The sequence below is a fragment of the Hippopotamus amphibius genome, chromosome 1 (genome assembly GCF_030028045.1).
Source record: "Hippopotamus amphibius kiboko isolate mHipAmp2 chromosome 1, mHipAmp2.hap2, whole genome shotgun sequence".
Lineage (NCBI taxonomy): Eukaryota > Metazoa > Chordata > Mammalia > Artiodactyla > Hippopotamidae > Hippopotamus > Hippopotamus amphibius.
In genome coordinates this window covers 104,801,390-104,818,168 of record NC_080186.1, presented here as the reverse complement: position 1 = coordinate 104,818,168, position 16,779 = coordinate 104,801,390, and the positions used below count along the sequence as shown (strand labels likewise).

Here is a 16,779-nt window from a genome sequence, read left to right as displayed (position 1 = left end):
ACTGGGGGACACAGAGATGAAATGGTGAGTTCTTGCCCTCAAGAACATAACCGTGTAGTGAGGGAGGCAGAATATATGAATAGCGATTAGACACATACACGGTGCAGAGGTGATGAAATGGGAAGCTCTGGATGATGAATAAGGAGTTGAGAAGGATGTGGTGGCAGGAGAGGTGGCGAGCTTGAAGCAGAAGGAGCGCCATGCGTTGGCACGGGAGTATGTAAAAGCGGGATATATGCCGGCAACTCCCAGTATTGGAGCATAAAGTTGGAGAATCTGGAGATAGGGCAGGGATTGGTGGGAATTTAGCCAGAGAGGTAGGCAGGGCCTAGATCTTGGGAAGCTTTTTTTTTTTTTTTAAGTTGAAGTATAGTTGATTTACAATGTTGTGTTAATTATTGCTGTAGAGCAAAGTGATTCAATTATATATATATTTATACATACATATATATACATTCATTTAAAAATATTCTTTTCCATTATGGCTTATGATAGGATATTGAATGTAGTTCTCTGTGCTATACAGCAGGACCTCGTTGTTTATCCATGCTCTATATAAAAGCTTACATCTGCTAACCCCAACCTCCCACTCTGTCCCTCCCCCTCCTGCTCCCCCCTTGGCAACCACCAGTCTGTTGAGACGCTTTCCATGCTGTCCTAAGACATCCAGGGTTATCCTTAGGGTCCTGGGGCTCCACTGAATGGTTTTATGGAAGAGAGTGGCACGGGCAGACCTTTATGTTGGATGGACAACTCTGGCGACACTAATGAGAACGAATTTCGTGGGCGACTCTCTGAGGCAGGGAGGAAGGCAAGAGGGGATGTGGGCCTGGACCAGGCTGGGAGGGAGAGGACACATTCGGGAGGTGTTTTGGAGGTGAAATTGATAGGACCAAATGATAGGCTGGAGGGAGAGTGGAAGAAGGACATCCAGGCTTCTGGCTTCAGAAAGTGGTACCTGGGGGGTGTGGGTGCTGTGGTCGCCCTCAGGCATCACCTGGAGTAGTGTCCATTCTGCCTCAGGCTGGCCCCCATGTCTGCTTTGTTACCGCTACATAAATCAAGCCTTTCTTTCCTAGATTCTTGCAGGATCCTCTTAATCTCTTCCAATCCATCCTACACATTGCTGCCAAAGTAACCTTCCAGGGACAGCCAAACGAGAATCTTCAGTGGTTTCCCACGGCATACTGAATAATCTCCACATTCTGTAGCCCGACTGTATTTGTCCTGGGAGCTGGGGCCATGGAGACACGCTCTTTGTTCTTAAAAGAGTCTAATTTTCCAGAGGAGGTGAGGCATGTTACATGTGAAGTAGTTAAATGCCAAATGGTCTTTGGAAAGGGAAAGAAGGAAGAAGGCAGTGTCTCCTAGAGGTGATTCAAGGTGACCCTGATCTTTTCCCATCATGTTTTTCCAGGTGTATCTTCCATTCTCTCCTGCAGATCTGTCCACACTGGTCTCATAGTTGCCTGAGGATGACTCCCCTTTCCCACCTCTGTGTTCTTCCTGACTCAACTGCCTCTGCCTGGAATACACTCTCCCACATGTCTGCCTGTTGAGATCCTACCCATCTGTCAATATCCAGCCCCAGTGCAAGGGCTCTATTGAGTCTCCTACCCAGATGGGACCCTCCAGAAGCACTTTACCTTTCTAAGGGCACTGAGTATGTTTTACTGTGTATAGAACTCACCATGCCTCATGTTTTATTGCCCCCACTAGACTGGGAGCGGAGATAGAAAACTGGAGGCCTTAGGTGTCACTCGAGCCCACAGATGCGTTTTGAACTCTGTTTTTAAAAATCAAAATCAATGCATTAAAAAAGTATTACCTATATCAAACATATATTAAAGTACAGAATATAAGATCATGTGTACTCAGAACCTATCACCAAGAATGAACAGATTGCCTCCAACATCTTGCCTCCCATTTTTTAAGAAATAAAATATTACACATACAATTTGAGCGCTAGCCCACACCATCCCATTCCCGGAGCTGGTTTTCACACTGTTTTTAAAATTTAGAATTAGTTGACAGTATTTGGAAATCAAAAGATTTCACATAAAAATTAGGAAGCTCAAAAAAAAAATTAGGAAGTTCTACTTTCCTTGAAGAGTCAGAAGAGCTAGTAACTTGGGGTACATTCCCACATGAGTCAGCAGGAGCTCTCTGTTGCGTCCCTGAGGCTGCCTACCTGCTCTCCAGCACACCACACTCCACACCACTCCCTAGAGCCTCTTAGCTCTTGCCTTCCTCACTTGTATATGGTGCCTGGCTCCTGCAGGCACGTGACTGTGCCATCTTCATGTAAAATCTTTAAAGTCAAAAAGCCCTTTGATTACTGGAACTGAACCACTAACGCACTGGATGACCTTGAGCAAGTTATTGACCTCTCCGTGCCTCCATTTCCTCACATGTCAGACTAGGATAATAAGCTACCTACTTTTGAGTGTTGATCGGGCATTATTACATAAAGTGTTTAGCAATACCTGGCTGATAATTCTGCTGCTAGAGGTCCACAGTCTTTTATCCAAAACCCTTGGGGCTAGATGTGTTTGGGAATTCAGATTTCTGTTGGATTTTAATAAGGTAATAAGTGTATATATCATATATTACAGCACATCCCAGCAGGAACCAGGGTAGCACCTTGTAATTAAATACATTGAAATTTCCACAGAAACAAAGAAAGAGCACACAGGACGTGTGATACAGACTTAAACTGCTTCATGGATTTTGGGGTGGGCCAGGCTGCCTGGAAGCACCCAGGCCCTCCAGGAGAAGTCAGGTCCCGATTCCAGACGTTGGCTCTTTTTTGGAAATGTGGGTTTTCTTATGAGAGGAGAAATTATGAGGTTGGGTTTTGTCATTGTCCTCGATCTGTCTGTTAATAAAGGAATTGAGAATTTTTCAGTTGCCCCGGGGTTTCCACCAGAGCTGGTCTGGCCTGCCCTCCTCCCGCCCCTTCAGGCCCTCTGTTGCTTTTCTGCCGGTGCTTCCCCAGGCCAGTCACCCGCCTGCCAGCTCGACCTCGGCCCTCTGAGGCCTGCCGCATCAGGTCCATTGCCCACTCTGGCAGCCTAAGCTGCCTGATCTCCCCTGGGCGGACCCTTCTCAACTGGCAGGCCTGCCTCCTCTCTCCCCTCCCCGCTCCTCCCCTGTCCCGGCTCCACATTCCCCCCACCCCTCCCCGCACGACTGCTCAGCCTCCTCTCCCTGCCTCGACCACCTCACTCTCCTGCCCAAGTCCCATCTCTCCTCCAAGCCCTAGCTGGGGTCCCACCTGCTCCTTGAGGCTTTCCCCAGTAACTTCAGTTCAGCTCCATTCTCCAGACTCGGTGTACACAGCACTTAACCTGGTGGCTGAGCACTTACCTGCGCTTTCATTCACTCATTCACCTGTACTCCACGCAGTCACGCAGGTTGGTGGGGGCGGGGATGGGGGCGGGGAGGAAGGGCAGAGCCGGTTCAGAGCCAGGCTGGGGGCGGCGGGGCGGGACACGCTTCCTTCTTCCCTCCGAGCCTCTGCTGCCGCCGTGCGGTGCTTCCCTGAATTGCACCTCGGGCTCCGGTGCAGGAGCTCCCACCGCCCCGGGCGGTTAATTCTGCGCCTAGTGCCAGATGGGGCTCCTTGGCCGAAACGTTCCCAGGTCTTTGTGTTTAATAAGTTGAGACCAACAGCTGGCCAGATCCCCTCTCCTCTTTCTCCGCTCACACCAACCCCCGCTTGCCCTTTGGTGACAATGCCACGTCCCTTCCCTGGGAGAACAGCCCTGGCGGGTTTATAGCTGTGCGATTTCCCTGGGCTAAAAATGGACCGAAGGGACTTTGTCCCAGACTCCACCACCCTCCTTTCCTTCCTTCCCCATGGGTATAAACAAATGAGGGTGCGCACACCTTACCAGGCTGGCCAGATGCTGGCTCTTGCGTTTTGTGCCCTGGAGGAAGGCAGGAAGGGAGTGTCTCATCTCACCTCGTATCACCCCCTGGGGCCACTCCATCCTGACTCCCGGATGCTGATCCTCTGTCCCTTGGGGTGTTGAAGGTGATGGAAACCTGTTCGTCTGGGCCAGAGTGTTTTTTCCCTTTCTGTACTTAAGAGTGAATGCTTAAACTATCTCCTTTGTGGAAATCAGATTCAACTGAATTCATAATCTGTAAATTCCTTGAGTAAGAAAGAGGCCATCTTGGTGTTGGGTGTGACTCTTGTTGTGGCTGTGGTTCATAAAGACAGGCAACAGCCTCGTCTAGAAGGAGACAGCCCCCCCACCCCCACCCCAATGACCCTCACGGCCGCCTCCTCACCTGCTTCAGGTCACACCGTCCTTGTTGGCCTGACAGTGTTTCTTTTTCTTTTTTTTTTTTTTTAAGCTCTTTATTGGAGCATAATTGCTTTACACTGTTGTGCCAGTTTCTGCTGTACCACAAAGTGAATCAGCTGTATTTATACATGTATCCCCATATCCCCTCCCTCCCAGCCACCCTATCCCAGCCCTCTAAGCCCTTACCCATCATCAGTGTTTCTTTTGACTGTTGGTCCACCATTTAGTCAATGAATGTGTCATCATTTAAGTCCCCAATTGTGTCTCGATTGGCCTCCCTTCCTGAGTGGGACTGAGAAGAATGAAAGGGCCAGTGATTAGGGGAAGATGGAGGGAAGGGAAGGAGGTAAGGGGTAAGGGAAGAGAGCATGCCCTGTGAGGGCGAGATGGGGAGGGGGAGGAGGAAGGTGAAGGAGGACGAGTTAAATCTCTACTTTTCGCGCTGAGCAGGAGATCCATTTTCAGGGGAGTTCACGTCTGTCCCCTTTACTTTCCTAGGAGCCTGTGCTGTGGCTTCACTGTGTGATTTGAAAAGTTGGAACAGGGGCTTATGAGTTGCCGGAGTCGCTGACACACATACATCCAAGTGTGTTCCAGGGACCTGCAAGAACACTGGCATTGGCCGTGGAGGCTGGCTGCACCTCTGCTTCTCCATCTCCTCCCAGCTGACAAGGGTTTGAAAACCTCCCAGATTCCCCCAAGGGGCTCTCCTTGGTCCTAGGGTGTCCCCTGCACAGGACCAGGCAAGAAGTAGATGAGCCAAGGGAGCTGGGCTCGCCTGAGGATCAGTACCCCATGTCCAGGGCTCTGCTGCACCCCCGACAACCCGTCCACCACCCCCTCCCCATTTTGCTATAAATTTTGGTCAGTTCAGGCTACACAATTCAGCAGACAGTTAAGGGCTTTCAAGTCAGTCTATCTGGGTTAAATGTCCTAGTCTCTTAGCAGTTAGTGGGACTGTGACTGAGTTTCCTTATTCATAAAAGGGAATAGTCATCCCTACCTCGTAGGTTTCTGGTGAGGGTTAAATAAGTGATATATGCCAGTCATCTAGTACATGCCTGAAATGTAGTAAGTGCTTAGGCAATCCTAGTTGGCCTCACTCCCAACACTTCTGCTCACCCCAATCCCATGCTACTTTTCTAAATAGAAAATGCTGATATCTGGACGGTGGTGATGGGGAGAGGGGGGATAAAAAGTATGTATTCACGTAAACCGCAACTTCTTCCAGATTAGTCATTAAAACATTTATTATTTGCATTGAGCTGTGTGAAAGGATATAAACTTTTAAAAGAAAAGAAATGCTTTTGCATTTAACAAGGGAAATGGAACTCATAGACAAAAGCATAAGTTAAAAGAAGCCCAAATAGCTCAGAATTTGGCACCAGCAGCTGCAGTAAATCACCTTGTCCATCCCCTGGAGGGTGGGTAGGGCAGAAAACTTCCCGTTAGGCCATTGACAGGGAAAGGTTTCTGGTGGTGGGAGGAAGACAATAAGATGACCATCTTATAATAGGGAGGCAGGAGGACCCAGGCTTATGCCTATGTTACTTGTCCTGTGAAGCCGGAAGGGGAGAGCTTGACAGACATCTCCTAACCATACCGGCATCTACAGCGCTGTCACCCCCAGATTAGTGAGTCTTTGTTTTCAGGGTCTCCTTGTGCTGTTTCACCAGGGAGCCGACCCACTCCTTGGTTTTCTGCTTGGCTTCCTCCCAGGTGAAGAGGGGCTCATAACCCAGATCTCGCTGAGCTTTCTTATAGGAGAAAGTGAACACACTATTTGACAGGGTCAGCAGGTGGCGGTTGAAGTGGGGTTGATATTTGTAAACTGGACTAAGCAAGAAGCTCACAATTTCCAGCAGGAAGGCAAGCCAATACTTCAGAGAAAGAGGAAGGCTCATCCTGGAATCCAGGCAGAAGCCCCATTCCTTGCCCAGAGTATAATTGAGGTCATCATAGCTTTGGTGAGGTGTGCCGTCTGAGATGTAGTAGAACTGTCCTTGGATGCTTGGGGCCTTTTTGGGGTCTCGCAGGGCCCTCAAGGCCAGAATGTGGGCCCAGGCCACGTTGCCAACATAGACTGGGTTGACTCTGGAGAACTTGCAGTTATGTGTCAGGATGCCATTGTTCTTCAGGGCATTGTCCATGTGGGAAAAAAGTAATGGGCTCCCCTCCCCGTAGATATACATGGGCCTTAAGGCACAGGTGTACAAGGTGCCACCATTTTTAAGAGCCCACCCGTTAGCTCCCAGCACAGCCTCCTCGGCAAGCTTTTTGCTGTATGGGTACGGAGAGGACCATGCTGTTTCCAGATGCTCTTCTTCGTGGCCGTCCTGGATGACTTCCCTGTAGGAGTTGGGTCCAGCCACCTCTATGGTGCTGGTATAGATGAAGGCGGGCACGCTAGCCTGGACGCAGGCCTCCAACAGGAGCTGGGTACCTGCCCACAGGGAGCACACCATCAGTGTTAGGAAATAGGCCAGGGCCAGCCAGGCTATGGACCACATCTGCCCCTCACCCCCAAGAGAGGTGGCTATTGCACATAAGGAGTGCATTCTTGTGTGTCTCTGGCTGAGATCAGATCCTGCCAAAACCATAGGACAAAAGCAAATATGAAAAGAGACCAAGATTTGCATTCCGGACAGCAAGCATTTCTAGGCTTCTGGATTTCATGGACCAATGTACGTACTTTTAATTTTGGGAAAGGACAATGAGTTGTCATTTTATATTTTGCAGAGTAAAGAGATTTTAAAATGATCATTTATCATCTCTACCACTTCATTAAAGATAGGCTATTTTAACTTAAAAAATTAGGAGACCATACTCTTAGAATAAAGGCAGCTCTGGTCCTTAGGCAAAAAAAGAGGACATTTGCAGGACTCACATCACACACACACAGAGTTGTATATAGGTAATGTATACTCTTAAATACACACACTGAATTGTTGGTATTTCTCTCGCTTGCTTTTTTTGAAGACCAATAAAAACTTGTCACAAGGATTTTATTTTGAGTCACTGAGCAAATGATTGGTGGGTTCTGGGGAGAAGCTGGAGTTTCAGACTCTGTTCCTGATTGTGTGTTTCCTACAAAGGCCACTGCTAATTCTGGCTGTGACTCGTTTACCCGGGTATGAAAAAGTCGGGGTGGTAAACCTTCCTTTTACTTAGCTTTCTGGAGCCAGCACAAGCCTTGTATGTTGAGCCCGAGGAAGAAGCAGAAAGGAGTGCGCCCTCTGCTGGTAATATCTCTCATGGGAGGATCTTGCAGAATCCCTTAATCTGGTAGAATTTTAGCTCATGGAAGTAACCCAGAGCGCCTTCCTTACAAGAAGGAAGCAATTGCCTGTGCAAAGCATCGATTTTGGGTGGTATTTTTAAAAATCCCTCTTAAGGTCTTTGTGCAATTTGATTTTCAGGAGAGACAGCCTCATTTAAAAAAAATTAAATCTAGAAGCAGGGAAAATTTGGAGCTCATTTGCCTGCAGAGGGAGAAATGACCATGGTTGTGAAGTATTTTCTAAACCTGGCAGTAATACTAGTTTTAGTCAATGGACGCCTCTAACACTTCTTAGGGATTTCAAATCCCCCTATTGTTGGGAGCTGTGGAGAGTAGAACTTATGAGAGGGGGGCTGAAAACTCAGGACGGGTTCATCTTAGCACCCTCCTGGCAGTATGGGCGTGACCAGGGGTGTGGCCAAGACGAAACTAGAAAGGTCTGCTTTGAGACTGTGCAATTTTAGGCTGGAGACACAAAACCAATGGACTGCTTTAGAAAAGGAGTCTCTGAGTAGACTAAGTCTGGTGGGCAGGGCGTGGGAGGCAGATGGGCGGGAGGTTGGGGGCTCTGTGGTCCTAGAGAGACTGGCCTCCAGGGGTCAGAGGGAGGGTGACACACTGCAAGCTAATAAGGGATTTAAGCTAATCCCTTGAGCCACTGGGTCTAGATTTAAAGTAAATTGGAAAGTCACAATTCAGAAAGAGCCACCAAGCATTTAAGGGATAAGGATCTAACGAGGGTGGCACCTGGCTAGGAGCTACTTTTCAATGATAGACCTAGTAGTGAGCTGAAGAGATGGTATTAGGGATCACGGGAAGCTATTCTTGTTAAGAAAAAATTACAGGAAGGCAAGTGCTGGCTAATTCTGTACTGCCAGACCACCGTGAACCAGCTTTGCTAGTTCTCTTGTGAGGAATCCTTCTGGGGGTGAGCAGGAGGACTCTGACCCTCTCGTTATCCTCAGTATCCTCTCTTTGCAGGAAGTCCTGCCTGAGGGAAACCAGCCCAGAGCTATGGCCCCTTCACTCCTAACTGACTGGGGGCACTTCACATCACAAAGCTCTTAGTTCATTTTTTTTTTTTTTTTTTTACTTTATGTGAAATTTGTTTTATTTTTGCCATGTAGGCATACTCCCTTTTTCTAAGTGTGTCTTCTTGGCTCTTCTTTTTTTTTTCTTTAAGAACTTTTATTGAGATACAATTGACATACAATACACTGCATATACTTAAAGTGTACAATTTGATATTTTTTTTCTTATGAGTAATGTATATATGGCAATCCTAATCTCCCAATTCATCCCCCGCCCCAAAGCTCTTAGTTCCTGGCTGTTTGGTGACCTTCACCTTGGAGCCACACAGGAAAGCTAACATGATGACCAAGGAGGCACTTGAAAGGTCTGGTTCCAGCTCAGTGGAGGAGGAGGTGGTTGGATAACAAGAGTTTGAGGGTGGAGTTGAGTCAACACTCAATTGGACCAGCAGAAGGGTGTTCATGGCCTTTGGATTCACACAGGTGTGGGTTTCAGTTCTAGCCCTTTCACTCCTCCCCATAGGGCCTTGGACAAGCTACTTAGCCTGTCTCAGCCCTGCTTTCCTCATCTGAAAAACTGAGGGTGATGGCCTTGAATCTCCATCGGTGGTAAGGAGAAAAAAATGCTCGGTACCCACCCAGCAGGTGTTCCCCAGGCTCCTCCTCACTTATCCTGGCTTCTGACCCTGACTTGCGCATCTCCCATCAGCTCCTCCCCGGGAAACTGTACCTTTCACGTTGACATTCATGGTGATCTCTCTTTCAACAGCGTTCGTGATGTCGATGATAGAGGCAGTGTGGATGACCGCCGAGGTGCCCTGGCAGGCTTCCTTCAGGCACTGCTCATCCAGGATGTCTCCTTCCAACAAGGTCAGGCTGATCTTGCTCTGGAGCTCTGCGTGAGCAGGAGTCCAGTCACTGGGAGGCTTTCTGGATCTAGAAGTTTCCTGATAACCCAAGTCTTTAAGGATAGGCAGACGGCAGGGGAGGATGAGTGCGGAAGGGGGCGCACCCCATGGAAGGAACAAGTCAACAAGGGCATAGAAATCAGAATGTGTAGCATTTTGGGGGAAAGGGCAAACATCCCATCTCATTCTAAAAAAGAGAGCTTGAGCAGTGAGGAGTTGAAAGTGCCTGGAACACAAAACTGTTAAAGAGGCTCATGTGGAGTTTATAAAATTCATTAAGGAGAGAATCTGCATTTAATTCTGTAGGGAATGAGGAATCGGGTATGGGTTTGAAATTAAAGGAGAAATGTAAACAGAGTTGTGGTGTAGGAAGCGAACCCTGGCTGCAGTCTTATAAGGTGGATTGGTCTAGAGGATACAAGAGAAAGCAAGGTGATTGAGGGATTAATCAGACCGGCTGCACTGCAGTTCACATGGGGAGGAGTGGAACCCGGGGTCCAGCAGTGGGAGCCAAGAAGGGGAGACGTACACAAGGTTCGACTTTCAGACCTTACCTCGCCAGGTCCTGGTTCTTACAGGAGATGGGTTGGGAGGAAGAGTCAAAGGCAGCCCAAGTTTTTCCTCACTTGAGTGATCAGGAGGATAGTGGTGCTTATCAACAGGAATGTAAGATGGGCCCAAATGATGGATTTAACTGAAACAGCTCTTATTAGATATCATCAAAAGCAGATATCAGTGCTGAAAATGAGCCAGCCCCCGAGGGACTAACATTCTGGCCATCCAGCCAAGGGTTGCAGAGTCAAATCAGGGTCTCTGGCTCCTCTGAAGCCCACAGGAAATGGTGCTACTGGTAACATCATCACCTCAAATTAGCCCAAGAAAGAAATGCCACACTACATACAGTTTGGATGAATACCCTGCACTTATTTTGTGCTTTTTATTTTGCACACGACTTTCAGCTTCCTGATTTCCTTTCACAGCTATCTCGTAAGATAGGGATCCTGATTTCCACTTTACAGGTGAGGAAACCAACGCTCAGAGAGGGTAAGCGACAGTCTAAAAGTCACACTTCTAGTGAAGACGCCAGCCTGCCCCCCTGCCCTCAAGCCTTGCTCACTCTCCCATCACCCACGCACGGGACCAGCGCTCTTCTGGGGGCAGAGTAAGGATAAGTCAATTTAAGTGAAATTGGCAATGGAAGCCAGAGGACAGTAAGAGAGAAATTCAGAGTGAAAAACTCAGGGCTGGAGAATTTCCTTCCTGGGTTACAACGTGGAAGAACCATCTGCTCTCCTAAAGCCTCTGCCAAATTAGTTCTGCCCCAGCCCCTTCCATTCCAAAAAGGCCACGAAGTGGGAGAAAGGCAGAGGAACTAGCTGGAGAGAAGAATTTTCTGATTGTGTCCCCACCTCTGGCCTGCACCCCCCGTCCTCTGCCTCTCTTTCAAGGCTAACTTCAGCCGACTGGCTCAGAGGAACTGATATCCTCTGAAGCCCAAGGACAAACGAGGAAAGACCTCTTACCCGCTGGTCTGCAGGGCTGCAGAGAGACCGCAGAGGGAGCTGCGGGTGCCTTGGCAGTGGAGCCCTAGCTCGCTCCTCCAAGGCTCTGTGGGCTTGGCCTGAGTTTTGTGTAGATTGAGTCTGCAGTTGCTTACGTGATGTGAGATGGATTGCAGGGAGGCCCAGAGAGAAGCTGTTAGACAAACGAGTGGTGAGGAGCAGACGCTGCAACCAGACCACCTGGGTTCAGATCCAGCTGTGCCATGTTCCAGATGTGGGACCTTGAGCAAGTTAATAAACCTCTGCTATGTCTGCATGTTTGTGTCCCCACAGATCCATTTGTTGAAATGCTAGTGCCAGTGCGATGGTGTCAGGAGTTGGGGTCTTTGGGCGGTGATTAGGTCATGAGGGTAGAGCCCTCATGAATGGGATTCATGTTCTTATAGAAGAGACCCCAGAGAGACCCCTCACCCCTTCCACCATGTGAGAACACAGTGAGGAGGTACAGGCTGTGCACCTGGAAGAGAGGTCTCACCAGGACCTGACCCTGCCTTGATCTTGGACTTCCAGACTCCAGAACTGTGAGCGATACATTTCGGATTATAAACTACCCAGCCTGCGGTATTTTTGTTGTGGTGGCCTGAATGGACTGGATTCTCCTGTGCCTGTATTCTCATCTTTTAAAAAAGGAGGACACTGTTACCCATCCCAGAGGGTTGTGATGAGGAACAAATGAGTGGACACACAATTAGCTCAGTGCCTGGCACAGAAGGAACACCGTGAGCAGTCTCCTTTATTATCTTGACAGAGGCCCCTACCCACCCACAACAGCACCTGACTGATTCACGTTGGGGAGCTGTTCCTCTTAGGTTGAGCATCGCCCTCTCTGAGCACAAGTCGTCAGACTGCAAATATTGCTGAGATGTAGGGATTTCAAACAGTTGGTGTTGATCACTGGTGAATTTTTTTAAAAATCAGAGAAGCGAAGGGTAGAGGAAATAGGATGTCTGTAGAGGTCAGGGGAGAGGAAAGGAGAACAGAGTGATGGGTAGGGTCCAGGAGAGCAGGCTGGGGAGGAGGAGGTCCTCTGGGCAGCCAGGGCCTGCATGTAGACAGCCAGTCCACCAGGGCTGGGGAGGAGGACAGGAAACTGGTTTGGAGGCACACAGAGGGGGAGATGGGAGATTCACTTTGCCGGGTCAGCCCTAGGGCCGTGTGATTGGGGCTCTAGTCTAAGCTCTGCTACCCATTAATCCAAGGGCCTCGACAAGTCACTTTACCTTTGTGGACCTCAATTTCCTCTCTGTCCTGATGGGTGTTACCCCTCTCCTACCTTCCTCACAGGGTTATTTTGAGGATCTGGGGGCAAAACAGGTTGGAACATACACTATAAATCAAGCTTTTGCATTGGCACCATGGGCAGCAATCTGGAAAGAGAGCCGTGAGGTGCTTCAGCAGATTCTGCACTCACTTCCTTGTGGTGGTGAGGAGAGAGGCGAATGGTAAAAAGAGATGTACAGGGAATCCACGCAAGGCATGTCTGCACCTATGCTGCCTCTCGTTCTGGTTCTGGCTCCTTTGCTGCATGCCTGTGCCTCCTCTGCCCTCCCGTCTCTCCTGCTTCCTCTCTAATTCTCTCTCTCTCTCACACACACACACACACACACACACACACACGCTTCACCGTCTCTTCCTTCTGTCTCACCTTCACTGGAGATGCTCAGTGAAGCCACAAAGAGACCAGGGCAATCAAGAGGGGCTGGGACCCGCTGGTGGGGTCTCCAGGTTAATGGCACTTGCTCGCCCTTTGCAGATGGTACACAGCAAGCGACAAGTCAACAAGCTTCAGAACACTGAAGACTTGTTGACAACGGAGAAAACTGAAACATGACTTTCTAGATGAGAAGAGCAGAGGCTGGAGTGGCTGGTCTACAGCCACCCTCTCTAGTCCCAGGTCAGGACCCGAATTGTCTCCTGGCACCATCTGTGATTACACCATGGTATTACTCCGGCTGTGATCCCCGATAACACAGGACTAGCCTTGATTTGACTACAACTTTCCTTAAGTTGCTGGGCGAGAAACCCCTCCCCACACCCATGCAGGGTTTAAAATAGAGCTACACACCCATGACTCTGAGTTCACTTACTAGAAAATTCCTCCCGAACTTCTGGTCTGAAGACTTTGTCTAGCACCCGGATCTCCTGCAGATCCTTCTCCTCCACCAACATGTGGACGATCCTTCGACCCAGAAACCCTCCTCCTCCTGTCACAAGGCAGCTCCACCTGGCCATGGTCAAACCTGGGCACCGAGAAACACTCGCCAGGAACCAGGAAACACTGGGGAGCAAATTGGATGAGAGGGCGACACTGTTGAGAGAGAGCCAGAAAGAGAGGTCAAGTGATTACATGATCATAAAAACCCACTATGTTCCTTCTGCTCCATTTTTGCAAAAATCCCATGTGCCCCCTCCCAGGAGTAGCTGAAAGAAAATGGAAAAGCTATAACCGTTAGATTGTTGCAAGCCAGATGACAGAGCCTGGGTTCTGGTCTCCTGATCTCCCAAAGACAGGACTGGAGGGAGTCTTATGTGCCGTTGCCTCTGGCTCAGCCCACTTTGCCTTGAACTCTTACTCCATACTCATTGCTCACCCCTCCTCACTTCCTCTCCCAAAAGTGGTGACATTTAACTTGTATCTCTTATTCCTCCAAGGCACAGGAAGAGACAGGCAAGCTTCAAGGCCACAGCGTGATAAAGATTCTTGGTTCTACCCTCAGCAGGACACCTGGCAGTCAGTGTCCGCTGCCTCGGATCCACAACCTGTGAACTTGAACTAGACTAGGAGAAATCTCCCACCAGAGTGTGAATTGTTGCCTTGTGCAGTAAATACATCTGTGTGGGGTGGGGTGGGGGTGGGGGTGGGGGAATCTACTGCAGCCCATTGTGTCCTTTCTCAGAGTATCCTTTGAAATGCTGTTGCTGCCTTGCAAAGCTTTTCATTTAGTTCAAAATTTTAAAAAATGTTTTTGATGTTTCTTCTTTGACTTATGTGCTGTTTAGAAGTATGTTGTTAGACTCACGGACATAGAAAAAAAGAAACAACTTATGGTTACTGGGGGAAAGGGGGTGGGGAGGGTTAAATTAGGAGTTTGGGATTAGTAGATATAAACTACTATATGTAAAATAGATAAACAACAATGCTCTATTGTATACTACAGGGAACTATGCTCAATATCCTGTAACAAACTATAATGGAAAAAAGACTATGAAAGAGAAAAATATATATATATATATTTTCATGTCAGTGATTCTGATTACAGAATCACTTTGCTGTAAATCAACTAAAACAACACTGTAAATCAACTATACTTCAATAAAAAAAACTTTTTAACAATTAAAAAAATAGAAGTATGTTGTTTAATCTCCAAGTATTTGGAGATTTTCCAGCTATCTTTCTGTTATTGGTTTCTATTTTATTTTATTTATTTATTTTTTAAGAACTTTTATTGAGATACAGTTAACAGACAATAAACAGCATATATTTAGAGTGTACAATTTGGTATCCCAATCTCCCAATTCATCATCCCCCAACCCTCCCTGCTTTCCCCACTTGGTGTCCATGTGTTCGTTCTCTACATCTGTGTCTCTTTTTCTGCCTTGCATTTCCTCTTTCATAGTTGTTAGCATTTGCCTTATGCATTGAGGTGCTCCTATATTGGGTGCATATAAATTTATAATTGTTATCTCCTCTTCTTGGATGGATCCCTTGATCTTTATATAATGTCCTTTCTTGTCTCTTGTAACATTTTTTATTTTAAAGTTTATTTGATCTGATATGAGTATTGCTACTCCAGCTTTCTTTTGATATTCATTTGCATGGAATATCTTTTTCCATCCCCTCACTTTCCGTCTGTGTGTGTCCCTAGGTCTGAAGTGGGTCTCTTGTAGACAGCATATATATGGGTCTTGTTTTTGTATCCATTCAGCCAGTCTGTGTCTTCTGGTTGGTGCATTTAGTCCATTTACATTCAAGGTAATCACCGATATGTATGTTCCTGTTACCATTTTCTTAACTGTTTTGTTGTTGTTTTTGTAGGTCTTTCTCTTCTCTTATGTTTCCCGCTTAGAGAAGTTCCTTTAGCATTTGTTGTAGGGCTGGTTTGGTGGTGCTGAATTCTCTTAGCTGTTGCTTGTCTGTAAAGCTTTTGATTTCTCCATCGAATCTGAAGGAGATCCTTGCTGGGTAGAGTATTCTTGGTTGTAGGTTCTTCCCTTTCATCACTTGAAATATATCATGCCACTCCCTTCTGGCTTGCAGAGTTTCTGCTGAGAAATCAGCTGTTAACCTTATGGGAGTTCCCTTGTATGTTACTTGTTGTTTTTCCCTTGTTGCTTTTAATAACATTTCTCTGTCTTTAATTTTTGTCAGCTTGACTACTATATGTCTTGGCGTGTTTCTCCTTAGGTTTATCCTGCCTGGGACTCTCTGCGCTTCCTGGACTTGGGTAGCTATTTCCTTTCCCATGTTAGGGAAGTTTTCAACTATAATCTCTTCCAATATTTTCTCAGGTCCTTTCTCTCTCTCGTCTCCTTCTGGGACACCTATAATGTGAATGTTGGTGCATTTAACATTGTTCCAGAGGTATCTTAGGCTGTCTTCAGTTCTTTTCATTCTTTTTTCCTTATTCTTTTCCGCATCAGTGATTATCACCATTCTGTCTTCCAGGTCACTTATTCGCCCTTCTGCCTCAGTTAATCTGCTGTTGGTTCCTTCTAGTGTATTTTTTCATTTCAGTTATTGTGTTGCATATCTCTGTTTGTTTGCTCTTTAATTCTCCTAGGTTTTTGGTAAACTTTTCGATCTTTGCATCCAGTCTTTTTTCAAAGTCCTGGATCATCTTCACTATCATTATTCTGAATTCTTTTTCCATAAGGATGCCTATCTCCTCTTCATTTAGTTGTTTTTCTGGGGCTTTATCCTGTCCCTTCATCTGGTACAAAGTCCTCTGCTTTTTCATTTTCTCTATCTTTCTGTGGCTGTGGTTTTCAGTTGCACAAGACAAAATACTGCTGATACTGCTTGATACTGCTGTTTGCCGTCTTGTGGAGGAAGCTATCTAGGAGGCTGGTGCTTGCTTCCTGATGGGAGGGACTGATGGTGGGTAAGGCTGGGTGGGTAGAGCTCAGTAAAGCTTTAATCTGCTTGTCTGCTAATGGGTGGGGCTGTGTTCACACCTTGTTGGTTGTTTGGCCTGAGGCCACCTAGCGCTGGAGCCTACAGGCTCTTTGGTGGGGCTAATGGCAGACTCTGGGAGGGCTCAAGCCAATGAGCACTTCCCAAAACCCCTGCTGCCAGTGCCCCTGCCTCCTCGGTGAGCCACAGCTGCCCCCCACCTCTGCAGGCAACCCTCCAACATCAGCAGGTAGGTCTGGTTCAGTCTCCTATGGGGTCACTGCTCCTTCCCCCTGGGTCCTGGTGAGCACACTTTTTTGTGTGCCCTCCAAGAGTGGAGTCTCTGCTTCCACCAGTCCTGTGGAGGTCCTGCAATCAAATCCCGCTGGCATTCAAAGTCTGATTCTCTGGGGATTCCTCCTCCCATTGCTGGACCCCCAGGTTGGGAAGACTGATGTGGGGCTCAGAATCCTCACTTCAGTGGGTGAACTTCTGCAGTATAACTGTCCTCCAGTTTGTGAGTCACCCACCCAGCATTTATGGGATTTGATTGTAACGCGAATGCGCCC

General features: G+C 47.7%; 1 protein-coding gene across 2 annotated transcripts in view; it reads right to left on the bottom strand.

Annotated features, from left to right (window-relative positions):
* Positions 1 to 5,549: 5,549 nt before the first annotated feature.
* Positions 5,550 to 16,779, bottom strand: part of LOC130858568 (3 beta-hydroxysteroid dehydrogenase/Delta 5-->4-isomerase) — a 19,476-nt gene continuing 8,246 nt past the window's right edge. Inside the window, exons 2-4 of one of the 2 annotated variants that reach the window (XM_057745266.1) lie at positions 13,185 to 13,405; positions 9,358 to 9,522; positions 5,550 to 6,759 (exon numbers count right to left, since the gene is read on the bottom strand). In XM_057745266.1, coding sequence (XP_057601249.1) covers positions 5,948 to 6,759; positions 9,358 to 9,522; positions 13,185 to 13,329 — 1,122 coding nt within the window. In that variant the 5' untranslated portion in view covers positions 13,330 to 13,405 and the 3' untranslated portion in view covers positions 5,550 to 5,947. Of the gene's footprint in view, positions 6,760 to 9,357; positions 9,949 to 13,184; positions 13,406 to 16,779 lie in introns of those variants that run through there. The other variant, XM_057745258.1, reaches the window with a different exon arrangement.